Source organism: Zootermopsis nevadensis, unplaced genomic scaffold (assembly GCF_977971745.1).
Source record: "Zootermopsis nevadensis isolate Lab colony 2312 unplaced genomic scaffold, Znev_1.0 Znev_ptg000010l, whole genome shotgun sequence".
NCBI lineage: Eukaryota > Metazoa > Arthropoda > Insecta > Blattodea > Termopsidae > Zootermopsis > Zootermopsis nevadensis.
The window spans coordinates 14,063,048-14,079,963 of NW_028259142.1; the positions used below are offsets into that span (position 1 = coordinate 14,063,048).

The 16,916-nt window shown below is 39.0% G+C and overlaps 2 protein-coding genes across 7 annotated transcripts in view; one reads left to right on the plus strand and one right to left on the minus strand.

The window, feature by feature from the left end:
* Positions 1–16,916, plus strand: part of LOC110841452 (organic cation transporter protein) — a 77,565-nt gene that overhangs the window by 38,843 nt on the left and 21,806 nt on the right. The window contains exon 2 of one of the 3 annotated variants that reach the window (XM_087346549.1): positions 13,651–13,709. The exons of 1 other annotated variant lie outside the window; for it this stretch is intronic. The gene's annotated coding sequence lies outside the window, so the exon portion shown is untranslated. Of the gene's footprint in view, positions 1–13,650; positions 13,710–16,169; positions 16,297–16,916 lie in introns of those variants that run through there. One more of the 3 variants, XM_022087021.2, reaches the window with a different exon arrangement.
* The window catches only part of LOC110841451 (organic cation transporter protein-like), a 57,071-nt gene that overhangs the window by 34,514 nt on the left and 5,641 nt on the right, over positions 1–16,916 (minus strand). For 3 of the 4 annotated variants that reach the window (XM_022087017.2, XM_022087016.2, XM_087346545.1), the window contains exon 2: positions 16,233–16,411. In XM_022087017.2, coding sequence (XP_021942709.1) covers positions 16,233–16,368 — 136 coding nt within the window. In that variant the 5' untranslated portion in view covers positions 16,369–16,411. Of the gene's footprint in view, positions 1–16,089; positions 16,166–16,232; positions 16,412–16,916 lie in introns of those variants that run through there. The other variant, XM_087346546.1, reaches the window with a different exon arrangement.

A 16,916-nucleotide genomic window follows, 5' to 3' on the forward strand; every position in this document is an offset into this window, starting at 1 on the left:
AAATATGTTTGTTTCAATATAAAATTAACCCATTTATCTGATATTAAAATTCAACAGATGTCGTATTCTTCCAACTCAGTCGGAGTGGAATTTGTGGAAGATAGAATGGCACAAAGGACTGGTGTTTCTGAGTCCTTCAATTTTCCCCTGTTATTTCATTCCACCGTTGATCCATTTTCACTCAGGTATCGTTTGGGGTGTGGACAAAGGGCTCGTTAGAGGTCCAGCCACATAGAAACAGATTCACCCCATCGTAACAATAACGACAATGCATAAGATGGCAAAGATCACTGATTATATTCGCATTGAGCTCAGTGGTATCCTTAAATTCCGTTTAGCGACAAATATTTGTGATTTCTGATTATTTAATTATGGTTCCTTTTATTAGGATGAAGCACAGGTTGGGGCAGAAATTTTTTATTTCTGTAATATCTGATGCATCATTGTAACCCGACATGTAATTCTTTTATGTTAACATATAAAGACATCTACTGGTATGAGATTCTGTAGGCTGTGAGAAATACATTTTCGTCTTCTGCGTTGTAACGCCGAAAGGAATTGTAGATGTACCAACGTCTCTTAGGAACTTACTGCCTCCATCTTCAACAGTGACTTCAGTGGACACTTTGTGTCGTGCAGTTTCATGTAATAGTGTAGTATTGTTTTACAATCAAGTGCTATAACAACGTATCGCATTACGTTGTTGCAATGTCACTCGATTTCATTCTCACCTGTAACGATTTCAGTTTCACGACATGGGTCGTAGAAATCTCCAAGGAGACTGGTGCTTTGTGACAGGAATAGTCTTGGTACCTGAATGACTTCATTATATCTGTATGATTTGAGGTTTTCACAGCGATGAGTATGAAGATTTCTGGCTTGTTGCGCCGTGTAGTATGGTAGATGTTTGCCATCTACCATACTACACGGCGCAACAACCCAGAAGACAGAAATCTTCATTATATCTACCATAAGGCAGTCTCAGGCTCGTTTTATGTTATTGTGTGTACTCTTTTGTTTAAGTCTTAGTTTCTGCAAACCTTTTGTAATTACGTATTTCACATAATATGTGCTATTCTGATACCATGAAATATGAAGAATAAGATATTTCTTGACATAGCATAAAATGTAAGATGTCTATTGCTGATGAAAAAATTATATGTACAGTACCATAATTCAATTTGTTTTATTTTTGTGTATAGAACTTAACCTTACATTTCTAGCTTTTAAATTTGTGTATACAACTCGCACGCTAACATAATTTCTTTACTACTTAAGTTACAGTATCTGAGAACAAATACTAAAGAATCGCTTAGCTATTTAGACCTGTATAGACATTTAACTAGTATAAAATTTATGTAGGACAATATACGAGGTGCGATCGGAAAGTTTCAAGACTGTGTCAATAGAGGGCGAACCGGATGTAGTACGAGCTTCTGCCGCTAGGGGGTGCGGCCTACATTCATAGTGAATCAGTGTGCCAGCCAGCATCATCGAATTAGCATTTGTTTCTTAGTTACGGGCGTTTTGGTAGTGCATTACACCGACCCTCCTGCGATTTCGGAATGGCGGATTTTCATGAACAAAGAGTGTGCATCAAATTTTGCCAAAGACTCGGCAAAACGTCTACGGAAACCTATGAAATGCTAAAGCAAGCATTTGGGGAGTCCGCAATGGGTCGTGCACAAACTTTTGTGTGGCATTCAGGTTTTAAAAATGGCCGAACCTCTGTCGATGATGACGAGCGTTCTGGACGACCATCTTCGAGCACAACGCCCGTAAATGTTACGAAGATTCGGCAGGCCATTCACGAAGATCGACGTCGTACCATCAACGACTTGTGCGACATTGTTGGGATAGGCTATGGGACCTGTCAGCTGATTCTAAAGGAAGAACTCCACATGCGACGCATCGCAGCCAAGTTTGTGCCAAGGCTCCTGTCTGAGGACCAGAAGCAGAATCGACTTCTCGTTTGTCAGGAGCTCAAAGATCTTGCCGGATCGCCGGATTTAGCTCCGTGTGACTTCTTCCTCTTCCCAAAGATGAAAATTCAGCTAAAGGGAAGGAGATTTGAGACGATAGAAGAGATTCAGGCAGAATCGCAGATGGTGCTTGACAGGCTGACAAAGAAAGATTTCCAGGGATGATTCCAGGCTTGGCAGCGGCGCTGGGATCGTTGTGTTCACTCCCAGGGGAACTACTTCGAGGGTGATGGATGAATTTAATACCTGAGATAAGTGTACGGGTTTTATAGGCGCAGTCTGTAAACTTTCCGATCGCACCTCGTACTGTTAACATTTTCGACTATACATTTGTATGACTGTTCCAGGACATAGCTGCTATTACTTAACTCTCTAGATGAAATGTAATTTGAATCCAAATGGAATTAGTGACTGGGATAGATTTCGAGTAATCCTGTTTGTTAATTTTTGGGGGGTTATATGTATAATTCTGTTCATGTACTGAGCAAAATTGCTGCTAAATATCATCAAAAGTTTGGAATAGAAATTATATAGTGACATTAACAAATTAAAATTAAAGTAAAAATTTAGGAATTCAGCACCTTCAAAATTTATTATAGTGCTCCTAATAAATTTAATAAAAACAAAAGAACTGTAAAGAGTTTCAAATCATTGGTGTATTTTACGGATGATGAACGTCTTATTATTTCATCATTTCAGCATCTTTGACGACCGTGATAATTGAAGTAGAATGATGAAATTACCGGACAAATTCTGTACGTAACGCATAAGGAACTTCATGATAGTTTCGCAGAAATTATCTTAGAATCCTTTTTGTGATGAGGATGGTTGAAATATCACGATAGTGACATTTTAAAAGTCATCATTCTATCGAAAGGATTTGTCATCTGTTTTGAAGGTAGCACGAACTTTGAAGTAAGATGTTTCCGGACCTGCCCTTCTGAACGCGTGATTGATTTTGCAGCAGTAAGATGTAATGTCACAACCCACCGTAACCCTTCAGGCTTTCCAGTGTATCTGATAAACCAAGGCTAAGTTGTGGCTTTAGGATTCTACATCCCGCGTCTGCATCCCGGATTTGAACGCCCGAACTCTGACCTTAAATTACGTTGTAACTTGAAACTTTGACTGACACAATTTATGTTAATTTTATTGTTATTAAAATATTACCAAATTCTATGACACTACTCCTCATCAGCTGGTTAACATGAGTGACATCGTCAGTAGGACAGGTGGTTTAATTGTAATTCTGATTATACTTGAACTTCAGCCCAAATAATAAAGTCAAATTAAATTTATTATTTCATACTTTACAACAAAATAATGTATTTATATTCGTGACATTTTAGATGATCAGACAGCAAAGCTCTTAATGTAGTACTTTAGGCAAAACTCATATAAAAGTGTCTTAGGTGAGACAAAATTGAAGAAAACTACAAAAATGTGCAGCAGTAAAATACGCCTAAGAATTAACACATTAATTATCATTTTTAAAATTCTATGATTTGATTTACGATACAGGGATTTCGTAATTGGTTGCTGATAGTCGGTTAATTTCAAGTTTCCTTGCGGTTCTGAATAACCCCCCCACAAGCCTACACTCCGACAATGAACGTAACTGATATTACAATGCATTTCTGTCACTAGTCGTAACGGGTGATAGTGGTTTCCTGTTCCACACTTTCGTTTCAGGAAAGACGTCATTCACGAAAAGACATTTCCTGCACTTCTCATCTAACATTCCAAAGTTCGCAAGTCTCATCCACTGGGATTGACTTCATTACAAAATGGATTTTAAAGTCTGCACGTTGTAGGAAAGTAAAATGGAAACCTACTATTCCATGTTTTATAAGTAAATGCGTGGTAATGTACCATATTCGTGCAAAATATAAAACGATGGATAACATGTAAAAAGCTTTCGAAAACCAGTTTACATCTTATATATATTTCAGAACTTGTATCGGCACAAATTATGGATCCAGTATAAATGTATGAGGTATCTGCTCTGTGTTTGCAGTTATATGCATGTAAGGATACAAGTCTGTAGTTAAAACAAATTTTAACGAGTTCCGTTAGAAATGTCATCTGACGAAGGTTTCATATTTTTAAGTTCATACATGTTAATGTTAATTATATCGCTGCAAAAAGAAAAAAAGTCGTGACAACGCGAGTTTATAAACAGATGAGAGACACTTGGAGCTTACGCTGTATTAATCTCATGAAAATCAATGTAACCTTCCAGTTGCTATGATTATTGATACAGTATCCATACCAGGTTTCATGAAAATCCGTCAGTGTTTTTGAAATGGGAATTCACAAATTGTATGGAAACAAAATTGTAAAGACTTTAGTTGAATATAATAGGCGTACACAACTTTCATATGTTCTGTGCGACTTTGCATACCCCATTGTCTTTGATATACAATTAATTACAATATATATTTATTGATAAAAAAACTGGCCAAATCGAAGCTAACTAATAGTTAAATAGTAGGATTTTACGTTTTCGCGGCGCGCCGTGTAGACAGACTACCTGACTACACAGAGCTACAACCCAGAAGACAGCCCCGTAATAGTTAAATATTTTAATATGCTACTCTTTAAATATTTACCATAGCAAAAATATCTTAAAAAATTTAAGCTTATATTTGTTGTGTTAAGCCTTTGTACGTTGTGTTTTTTGAAGTAAATTATAAAACTCGCTCCGCAAAAAAGTAGCCATAACGCTGAACTTCATTGAAAGACAATGCATGTTGTGACGTGCAGCCTATATAAAATGCACAGTACTTGCTCTGTTATTGCAGAGGCAGTGAAAGGGAACTGAACTGCTGTTGCTACTCCACGTCGATGAATGTCCATTCTCTTTGCGTAATACTGTCCTCGCTGCTTCAGATCCTACGAAGCACAATATTAGGCCACAGTCTTAGGAACTTGAAAATTACTATCTCTTGGGATTTTGCGACGTGTAGGCGACTGTGAATTTGTTGCTTTAAGGCGAGCCGGCTATAGAATTTTTTTAAGCCCTGAAGAGGGGTGTTTGTACTACATAGAAAAACATCATCTTACAATGAAACATGTACCCTTTCCGATTAGAAGAATCTTGGTTGTCAGACGACCCCTATAATGTGATAAAGTCTTTCGAAGGGAAGGAAGAATAAATTCGGTAGCCTTTGGTCAATACATAATAACCCCAGAATTTGTCACTTTGAGTAACGTATAAGTATTGACTGCATATTGGTTTCTCTTCTGTTTGATAAGCTACTGATAACATTTATCGAATAAAATTGCTACTAGTATAATAATCTACACCAGATAACTGCAGAAATTAAACAAGCGCTGTAGATTTAAAAGATGCTCTCCTGTCAAGTTGTCATTTAAGATTGTTGGTCTTTTGACCAAACACCTCAGAGCTGTTAATAGACACTGCAGATTCACAAATTATCAATATTGTTATAGTAACATAACCTATTTTTTCTTACAAGGCCCAGCAGGATGCCCATCTGAAGTACAAGACGCTATTTAGCTCTGCCTGATCTACGTCTCCTCCAAGAACCAAGCGACCCTGGAGTTCATGGAAAGAGTGCAGTGCTTATCGAAAATTAATACAATAATCAGATTATTGACAAGTCACGATTAACCTCAGCAAAGGTATAAGTTTATCAGCTGACATCCCGACATTAAATGTGAAACCACTGAGTTTCGTGATGCTGGTGGGGAGGCTGAAAACCACGGGAAACCCCAACAGGAAATATCGCCTCGAGTTTTAAAGATCGATTAAAATCGAGGCAGCTTGAATGTATACCTGCTAGCAGGACAAAGAAAGTGGGGGTGGGTTTGCAGAACTCTGTGCCCTGGGCACTTCGGGGTGAGACGTCTATAGGTTATATATTTTGAATTGTTCACATTTTATTTGTGCTGGATTGCGAGTTCGGGTCTATATAGTTGAAGGTAATTTCATGATGTGTGCCTTTGAATAGTTTATTGTCGCGCTGCTTTCAAGAAATTCTCTTCATGCTTCAGTATCGTATTGACAAAAGCCCACCATTTAACCTATCCTGAAACAATTTAATCCAGTCTACACCATAGAAACCTTATTGTATATGATACGAAAATCTGAGCAGAAGAGAGTTTGCCATACCAGAATTATGCATGCATTTATTAAGTAAAGTAAAGTAAAGTTTGTCCCATTATACGCCATGTAGGCGTTTGGGGTGAGCGGAGGTATAGCTCCTCTGTTTCTTGACATCGGCACTAGATGGGGATGAGTGGTCAGCATCACGCCGTGGCCGGCTTTACCCCCAGGAAAGGACCCCGGTACCCATTGTAGAGGAGGCTGGGTGGGCCCCAGAGCTGGTCTGGACGCAGAGGCTAGAGGAAAAATCCTCTGCCCCCGTCGGGGATCGAACCCTGGTCGTCCAGCCCGTAGCTAGTCACTATACTGACTGAGCTCTCCCGGCTCATGCATGCAATTATTACATACTGTAAATACATACACACACATACGTTTACAGTTAGGCATGAGACATTAGACTGTGTACCGTGAAGATTGAAACTGCAGCACCCATTTAGAAAAAAATATTCTCTGTATAATTCAGTAATTTTTATTCGGCACTGATCTTGCGTGGAAAGTAGGCTGACATAATTCTGTTCCCACACTATTCTCAGCTGTTTTTGCCTATTTGATTGGTCAGCAAAAATGTCATTTAAATATACAAAAGCAGTGCCCAGTAAAGTATAAAAGTTTTTCCTTATGCATTGTGAAGGATTTTGTTAGTGAAAGCCAGCAACTGTAAAGTGGTACAAGGAAAATATGTTTGTTTTCCGCAGGTGTTCTTAGTTTGACAGATTTCCAACCTTCGGAACAAAGTTATAACGAGGTAACACTGTAAATTTGGTGGACGCTTTACAAAACCTATTGCGGTTGGCTGTGGAGTACAGCTCGAAATGTTGACTGACTGACCTTTCTAATGAAATATAGTTAAGAAATTGAACTTGACAGGCGGCTATTTAGTGAAGGTTTGTCACATAAGCCAAAAACTACTTTTTCAAGGTTGGAATATCTACTTTGGTCATGCTGTTGTTAACACGGGTATAATAAACACAGGTGCCTAACAAAAATATAAAATGAAGAGAAAACAGATAAGGAAAGTTGCGGTAACTTAGGATAAGGGGGTGGAAATTTTCCGACAATTTGCCGATATGAATGTGAAGGCGTGAATTCTTGTATAACATTATCAGACAGTGGTAAAAATGTAGTTCCGTCAACGAGACGCACATTACTGTCCTGACGTACTCCTGAAACTACCTTACAATTGTTAGAACTTTATATACCGCAGACGTTATATAACAGAGAAGTAATTGTGTAATATTATATAATAAATGTATGTTTCACTAAAATATCTGTTCCCATTACAGGTAACAAATTAGGAAACATCAGTTTTCAGCTGTCGTATAATTACCCTATCATACAGAAAACAGAAAATGTTTTTTACATAAGACTTAACTTGTGATACGTATCGAATAAAATTGTCATTTCCAGACACTGTCACTTAGTCAAGCAGTTTTGTTGGCGTGTGGTGTGAGTCACTTTTTATAAATTCTTGTCTTTAGTCTGGGATTTCAACTTCGTGATTTACCGCGCAAATGAAGATCTGATCTCAAAACTCTCATTGCCTTGATGATGGAGGCAGCAAGAGCCTCTGAAACGTTGGTAAACTACCAGACTATACTATGCTACAACCCAGAAGGTAGCTATTTTCCGACTCACCGCCGTGAAAATCTGTATATATTCTTTCCTTAATGTGGAAGACCGGCGCTTGATGATATAGAACACACCAATGTTTATTGAGCGCATTTATACACCAAATCTGAGCATGCATCATCAAGAATAGCAGATATTAAAGAGTAAAAAAGAAGAAGAAGAAGGTCTTTATAAAAGGTTATCTTATTTTTTCTTATTTACAGTCTCTACAAGGCTTTCAACATGGAACTGAACAACCACAACATATAAACAATAGAATTTATTACTACACGAACAAAGACCAGTGATGTACATAAAACTGCAATGAATGAATCATAAATTTATTTGATTCCCATTTTCATTTATTTGTGTTATGTATTGCCAGCTTATGCTGATTAGCTCCACCGTTTCTCATAACCCTGCAGACTGTTGCAGCATTAACTCTTTGAATCCTTAAGCTAATCTAAATAGTATTTAAAATTCAAGTTCCCACTGCAACGAAAACATCGCTTCTTCATTACAACAGTTTAAGTAAATCGCTGAAACATAAATATACTTTGGACCAAATTTAGAGTTATTGATTGTTAAAGCAGAAGATACATGTATTTACCACCGGACTTGAACACTTTAAAATCCCGTGGTCACTACACGTACCATCTGCTTTAAAAATTAGTAATTAATTTAGCTCACAGGGTGTATTTACTGCGTCCGTTCGATTATAATTATCAGAACAAACAGCAATCATTTTCTTAAACCGCTTTAAGCAAGTGATTCATTTAATGGAGACGTGTTTTCTGCTAAGCAAGAACTTGGTTTTTAAATATTATTTAGACAAGCATCGGAGTTTGTGAAGAGTTAAGACTGGGGCAATTAATTCGTCCCTTGTCCGATAATAATTCTATTTGCACTTATCGTAAGTTCTTTGGGGGAATGACTGCACTACGCCACTGGCAGCCTAACGTTCTTACTCAGATTTCTCTCTCTTCAGCCGAATACGAAGGCCGCATTTTTAATTCATACGATTTGTATTGTTTAGGGAGGCTATTGGGTCGAGGACGACCGGTGACTACTAAACTCATGATCTAATTAATTGACACCTATTAGCGGGAAATAGCATTTCTAAGAACTGATACTGAACGTTTGGAAATTTTAAGCGAAGTCTTTATATGATCTTAGTTTTAAATTAGCCATTCCTTGGTTTTTCTGCAAGAACTTCATACTTTCCCGAGAGTAAATTTAAACGATTATGGTGATCAAAATAAGGGGAAAAACATAGGCGGAACATATAGAACTCATGGGGGTGATTAAAATTAATAGATAATTTGAGAAGGAAATACCATAACACTAGAGCCCACTTTGAATACCCACATGTGTATGAGAGTATAATATTGAAATGAATCCTAAAGAAATAAAATTGAAATTATAGACTGGATTAAACTGACTCAGGATAAAGACTAATGACCGGCACATTTGAACAAGATAATGAAACTTCCACAAAAGGGGGTTGATTTTTTTACTAACTTCGCGACCATGTTTCTCGAGAGAATCTCTTTTCCATAGGGTCAATTACAATCGCAAGTAGCCTAACAGAAAAAAACGTGCGATTTATACGTCGAGAATGATGAATGAGTCTTCTAATCCTGTTCAGACAACATGGTATTGAAAAGAAAAGTTCTCGTCCACTGACACTTTCTCCTTTCAGTTCTCGCAGCAAGGTCAGTCCTGAATTTACAAGCAGCCGTAACGTATAGCTTTCGGGGGCACGATAAGACCGCTTTTAGTTGCATTTGTGCCATCAACACATGAAGGTCATTGTTAACTGTTGCTTACAACTGTGATAAGAATATTACGCATTGATTCTGTCTCAAGGTTCATTATATAAACCATACTGTAAACACTTGGTAAACTTCAGCAAAAAATTGTTACTGTCTTCTCTTGTAAACTACGAACCTAATAATCAGATCTTCAAAGTCAGAGGAGAGTGAATATAGATTAAATGGTAGGATAATATTCTGGTATATATATGTAGCGCTGAACATCCTAAAGACTTGAGACAACAAGAAAGTTGTACACATAATTATAATCCTTTTCGTTTGTAGATCGATGTGCTATGGCAGGAATCGCACTAAATATAAAATGATTTATAGTACCAAAATAAATTCTGAAACAAAAAGCCAGAGGACTAAATCGTGAAAATTAACACGGTGCTTAACGCTATTTAATTACATATTACTGAAGTCAACTTGCAATGCTTCAGTTACCGTTTCATGTTGAAGAAAATGTTTGGTCTAGCTCGCACTTTTAAGTATCAGCCAATTCTAGAACATGACAGTCACCAAATTGTCTTCTGACTTATACCCTACTGTTGCAGGTCTTTTATTGTGGAGGTTTCTACGTGGTTCCTGGAAACATTTTCAGATATCTGAAACAATGACTACCTGGATCTGTGTGTTTAAGCTCCAAATACCCCTACTCCTTCAAAGAATTGATCAGACGGATGCGAACGAGAAGTTTAATGAATGAAACTGGTTCCTGCATTCTTAACGGCCCTTAAGTTGAATTTCTCACGGCGGCGATTAAGAAGATGGCTGTCTTCTGGGTTTTTGAGTCGTGTAGTCTGATAAACGTTTACCGACGTTTCAGAGGTGCTTCTTGTAGCCATTCTCAGCCCTTGACTTGTATTCGGAAGGTAGAATACGACCCAAATGCGACGGAAATTTCGCCATTGATGACGCAGAAAGTCTGCATCACCACTTCCTTCGCACGTGATACGTTTCAAACCGCCGTGCTGATAACACGTAATAAACTGAAGTCGTGGTCGAATCGTTATCATTTCTGCTTCGTATTCGGGAGGTCCCGGTATCAATTCTCGGCCCGGAAACCGGCTGTCCTCACTGAAGTCATTCGTCGTTTTCCTCAGTCCGTCCAGGAAAATATCGGGGTAGTACCTAAAATTAGAACACACCTTTTCTTTTCACATCATTTCCAGTTCATTATTAACTACCATCCTCTCATTCGACGCTGTAGTCTGAGATACGGAAAGCGTCGTTAAATAAACTGTAAATATATGCAAAAAACAATATCATGGTGCAAGTCATAAAAGTATTTCCAACTATTTTTCGTACTTATGGGTTAGCCCAGCGATCGCCAACTTATTTTGGGTGACGGGAAACTAGGAAGAGCTTGTAATGTAGCATCGCACAATTTTGCCTTTTATTTTATCTTCAAGGTCACAAATTCAGTATTTGCACAACGTATGGCACAATAATTTATTAATAAAATTGCACCAAAAATAATCAATTACAATTTACCGCCATCCCGCTAAAACGCCAGTACTCTTGGTTTAAACGTGGCGTACTAACGGGGCCAGACTCTGGATGTACGAGGGGTTTTAAAATTAAAATGAAATATTTGCTGATATTTTATATCACTGTATTCCTGCGCGAAGGAAAGGAACTGACTAGTTACCCAGCAACCCTGAGGATGGGAACAGAGATGGTTCTCGAAACGTTGGCAGAAGACATAGTTTGTTCACTGTTCAACCACCTGACGAGGCTTGTAGCCCGAGAGTGTTCCAGTAGACATTCTCTTCTGTCACGCACGCCAGTAATTTTTTAACCTGATTGCTTGAATACAACTAACAAATCTAGGAGTAGAATAAATCTCACTGTCACTTCACTTTGGCTACCTTTCCAACTCCCGTCTCTTTATTTGTACTTAACTGTGTCGGGTGGTACAGCCAGATATTTAGGAACGGTCGCAAGGAATCAAAATTGCATTTACGAAGTAATTAAGAGCAGGTTAAATTTGGGAAACGTTTGTTACGGTTCAGTTTAGAACATTTTTTTCTCTCTTTGTTTCGTATTCAGAAAAGTAAATAATGCACCTATGAAATTGATCGCAACTGTTATTTCCTGGTTCCCGGAAGGGGCTGCTACAACAAAGGTAAATTGATTATATTATTTATCGTAACAGGAAAACCTTGTATCGCATGAAAACGAGTCATGAAGATCCAGCCGGAAGCCGGGAAGCGACAGTTGCTTTCAACTTTATCAGTGAACGTACTGTATGTAATTTATTTATTTAGTGTTCTGTCTGACGACAGGTCCATATGAACAGGATCCTTCCATCCTTTTCTCGGACTGGGACCTCTTCATATACGTTCTTGGCAGATGATCCAGAAGTGGTTTGCCATTGCCTTCTTCTGTGTGTGAATGGAGTAATTGTTGGGATGCCACGGAGGAAAACTCCGTGTTGCCTAGACCACGGCCTTGCCCAACACAAGTTATAAATTCGGGCACGGCCGGGAATCGAAACCGAGACCCCAGGATTACAAGGCCAGCGTTCTAACCGCTAGACCACCTCATCTTATTATTATTTAGTGTTCTGTCTGACGACAGGTCCATATGAACAGGATCCTTCCTTCCTTTTCTCGGACTGGGACCTGTTCATACACGTTCTTGGCAGATGATCCTGAAGTGGTTTGCCATTGCCTTCTTCTGTGTGTGAATGAAGTAATTGTTGGGATGCCACGGAGAAACCTGGGAAGCCCCCGGAGAAAAACTCCGTGTTGCCTAGACCACGGCCTTGCCCAACACAAGTTATAAATTCGGGCACCGCCGGGAATCGAACCCGAGACCCCAGGATACGATACTATAATTTTACTGGTCGGTTTTTTGGGGTATGAAACGATGTCTTTCGCAGACTGAAGGTATGTGAATCAGAATAATTCGGATATTTGGGTCTAAGACAGAGAAAGGAAGGGGGAGGGGGGTGAATTCAAGAAAGAATATGGCAAATATGGCGGAGAGTCTCAAGAGACCCTTTTGGAGACCTAATCATAGATGGAAGAATTATATTAGCATTACTTTAATTCAAGAAATATGATGTAAGGTCTCATACAAATAAAAACTGAAGATTAAAATACACAAAAGTTTGAGGGAGGAACATAGATTGAGGGTCTTTGAGAACAGAGTGTTGGGGAAGATATTTGGACTTAAAATGGAGGAAGACCGATCATGGTGAAATTGCATAATGATGAGCTTCACGGCTTGTACTCCTCACCTGATATTATTAAGGTGATTAAATCGAAGAGGATGAGGTTGGCGGGATACGCAGCACGCATGGGTGAAGGGATGAACACGCTGGGAAGTCTTGGGCGAAGGTGGGAGGATAACGTTAAGTTGGACTTCACGGAGACGAATCGAAGGAGCGAACTGGATGCAGCTAACTCAGGATAGAGTCCGGTGGCGGGCTTCTGTGAACACGGTGATAAACCTTCGGGTTCCATAAAGAAAGTGGATTATTCTTTAACATACGAGTATACAATTGACTTTACAAAGGTCATCCTACACCATAGAGTGAGTGAGTTATTTGATTTAAGGATGTGAACTGGTTCAACTCATTGGTGGTGGAGGGGTTTCATGCACTTTTGGGTTCCGTGAGAAACTGTGTATTTCTTTATGACATGAGTGACATGTGTGGACTATGTAAAACGGCATTAGTCCGAACTCAGTGTGGAAACCAAAATATGTTTCATAATGATCACAGACATGCCGCTATGAAAGTCTGGTGTCTTGTCAGTTTACCTTGGATTGGCAGTCTGTTAAGAGAACTTGCTTGGAACGATTTGAGATACCGGGTCCTAACGCTTTCCAATATCCCGAACTCCATTAGACAGGCCAGAAGAAGTGAAGAACGAGATGTATCATCCTTTGACGGGATAAAAGTGTGTGTACTTGTGACACTCTTAGAAACGATCGATAAGTGGAATAGGAGCAGTGTGCATTTAAATACGACACGATAATTATTTGAAATCGTACTAGCATACTAGAAACTGTGAACATTTCTGATTACACAGAACAATTTGTACCAGATTTTGATCGCGTAACTTCTGCAAAATGTAACTAATTCTGGGTGTGGTTTCAGGTTCTCAGGGTGGCGAGTATTAAAATGGCTGTCTTCTGGGATGCTGCACCGATTTAGAGGTACCTGCCGCATCCATCATCAGGGCGATAAGTAATCATGTTCTACCTAATTATGATGAATATTAATCCTGTGGCCTTAAGACCAAAAGTCCAGACTGTAATATATCTACGAAATTTTATAGTATTTCTGTTAAATTCCTTCATTTGCATGTTATATTATGTTTCGGTTTAATATACAAGTGCTTTTTTTCATAACGTAAAATTATCTCAAGGAAACCTACGATATCCGAAAATTCTACCTCAGACCTAAATTTCCTCTATCGAAGTTAGTATAACATGGTTGTTGAATTTATACGCTAGACTAAAACTCCAGCGACCTCCGAGGTATACTGTCCAGACAGCACACGAAATATCTGGCATCTCTTCGAATTTAAGTTTCCTTGTTCGATGTCTTTCTATTTTAAGGTACATTATGTTCATAGGGAATCTTGAATTTACGAACTGCGTCATTGCTTCTTTCAGTTTTAACGTAAATATTTCCCCAAGACCAAGTGGTGCAGTTATATATGGCGGACTTTTATAATGTGCTCCTGTCTTGAAAGATTTATAAACCTAGTCATTTAGTATGCCAGTATCATCAGATAGATTATCATCGCCCTCGCACTTCTGAAATATCTGTAAACTTCTACGAGACTACATGGCGTAATAACCCAGAAAACGGCCACTTTATACAGGCTGAAATCTCTCTGATCATGTTTGATTAAATTTAATTTTGGCCGTTTCGGTGAAAATATAAACCGCACGTGAAGCCCATATAAAACTGTATGTTGCACATTTCCTAAGAATCGAAACATGCAAAATATGTTGGACCAAGCGGCTTGAAATCGAAATAAGTATAGTAGAAGTGGTGTTCACATAACCGCCGTTAGTGAAATGGATAAGTATCCAGACACGTTTTGTTTATTTATGCATATACAGGTGCCACAGATCGGGGTTCGATCCCCGACGGGGGCAGAGGATTTTTTTTCTCTCTCTCTCTAGCCTCTGCGTCCAAACCGGCTCTGGGGCCCACCCAGCCTCCTGTCCAATGGGTACCGGGGTCCTTTCCCTGGGGTAAAGCACGGCCAGGGCGTGATGCTGACCACTCACCCCCATCTAGTGCCGAGGTCAAGAATGAGTAGGAGGTATACCTCCGCTCCACCCAAGTACCTGCATTGGCATGTAGAGGGACGCTTTACTTACTTTACAGGTACCACAATGATAGTTCCGTTCCAGTCTCGTTCGCTAACACACCAGGTGGTCTATGAACATAGATTATATCAGGAGCCACGTTTGTAAAATTAATCACTATTGTGTTGTAAATGGGGAAAGATTAAGTTGGATAATAGTTAACCTTATACCGACTGAGCCCATAGTAGACGCATGCCCAACAGATCGTTTTGTAGTTGTTTCACTGCTGCAGCGGATAGATGGCAGGGCAACACGCGCGTGACATCATTCGTCGCCTATGTTGCCAACCTAGATAAGTTGATATGATACGTGGTAGGATATAAACATGTTGGTATTGTGTGTGATATAAAGTGTTCACTATGTTGGTATTATCTGTGGTGTAGAATATTAATCTGTGTAGACGTATATTGTATGCTTGTCTTTTGATACGCAACAGCAACAGTAGTTTCAGTTACTCGTCAGTTTGTACGGGCTCCTTATGCTGTATTCCTCTCTGGATGACATGATCAGTTTCTTTTGATCAGCAGATTGTTACAGAGCTCAGGACAAAGCAGGGTTCATAACTAAAATCGTGTTTCTGAAAGTTAATGAAATAACTAGAACGGTGGAAAACAATAAAAGGAATTCAAGGTCACACGTCAAGCTGTATTGCGAAATCCTTTATTAAAAGAGATAGACCAAAGGCACCAGCTGTAATTAAAGGTCCTTTAGGCCTTAAATTTCATTCGTTACAGAACGCTATCGTGATTGTCGACTGGAAAAGGTGTTATTCCTCAGAACGAAAACCATGAGGAGGCTCGAGTTCTTCAAGCTTTGTTCGAATTCATCAGAAACAATCCCCCAGAAAAAGTAAGACCGCGTGGTGCACAAAATGAACAAATAATACTGACAGGAGTGAATACGTTTTTTAAGTGTGTCTTTATACGTATTTTCAGGTAGAGTAATAAAGGGAAACTTACTTGAGTAATAATTTCAAGGAATGATTTCACTTATTACCCGTTTAATGTACTTTATGTTTTAAGAAGATGGCTATTCTTTTGGCTTATACCGCCGTGTAGTCTGGCAGAAGTTTATCAACGTTTAATTGTCCTGATGATGGAGGCAGCAAGGACCTCTGAAGCATAGCAAACTTCTATCAGACTACACGTCGGTATAAGCCAGAAGACAGCCATCTTCGTACTCACAACCGTGAAAAAAAATCAAATCCTACCTTGTATTTTATTTCTCTGAGATTCACAGCCACCCTGAGTCTCTGCAGCAGTATGAATGCACCTTAAGGCTATCATCAGAAGAATGGTTTAGGAAGTATAAAAGTTTGGTAGAGGCCAAAATGTAGTGCAAGGTCCAGCTCACCACGATCGTGCACTGCAGTGGTGTGACGCTGGGCAGAAACGATGCTGACGTCGCACGTCTTCTGGTGAGCCTTGACGCCTTCACGAACATCGCGGTAACCACAGTCACAGCTGACAAGCAAAGACAGTTCCGCCATGCTCGCGATTTTCTCTCAACTCATGCGAGCACGATCGACGAACCTAGAATCAGTATAAGAACGTATGTAAAATGCAATAATGTGATCTCGTACTACACAAATTTGCGAAGTCCCATTGCTTTCAAAATGAAAACAAATTTATTCTGATCTATATTTTAGTTAGTTTTAAAGATCGCTTTCTCTAAGGGCCCTATGCATCTTACAGGAAGGGCGGATATGATTTCGCTCTTAATACGTCTCTGGTGTGAACAATATAATTTAATTAATAAGCAGGAGTAATTCAGTTACACTGACTGCATTCTTCCATTCTATAGGTTAATATTGTAAGTTAAATTCACAAGAAAATGAACAATGGTAACGGAAGTATTGAAATACGTATTACTAGTTACACTAGTGGCTAACAGTAAGATGTATGTAGTCTAAAAGTACGCAAAAGCAAATATCTATTTTTCCTGCATATATTTTGGGTTATGGTGAGATGAGTAGAATCATCACTTGCTGAAGAATCAATATTTCTAGCTCCTTCCACATTTTCATAGCGCCCTTTC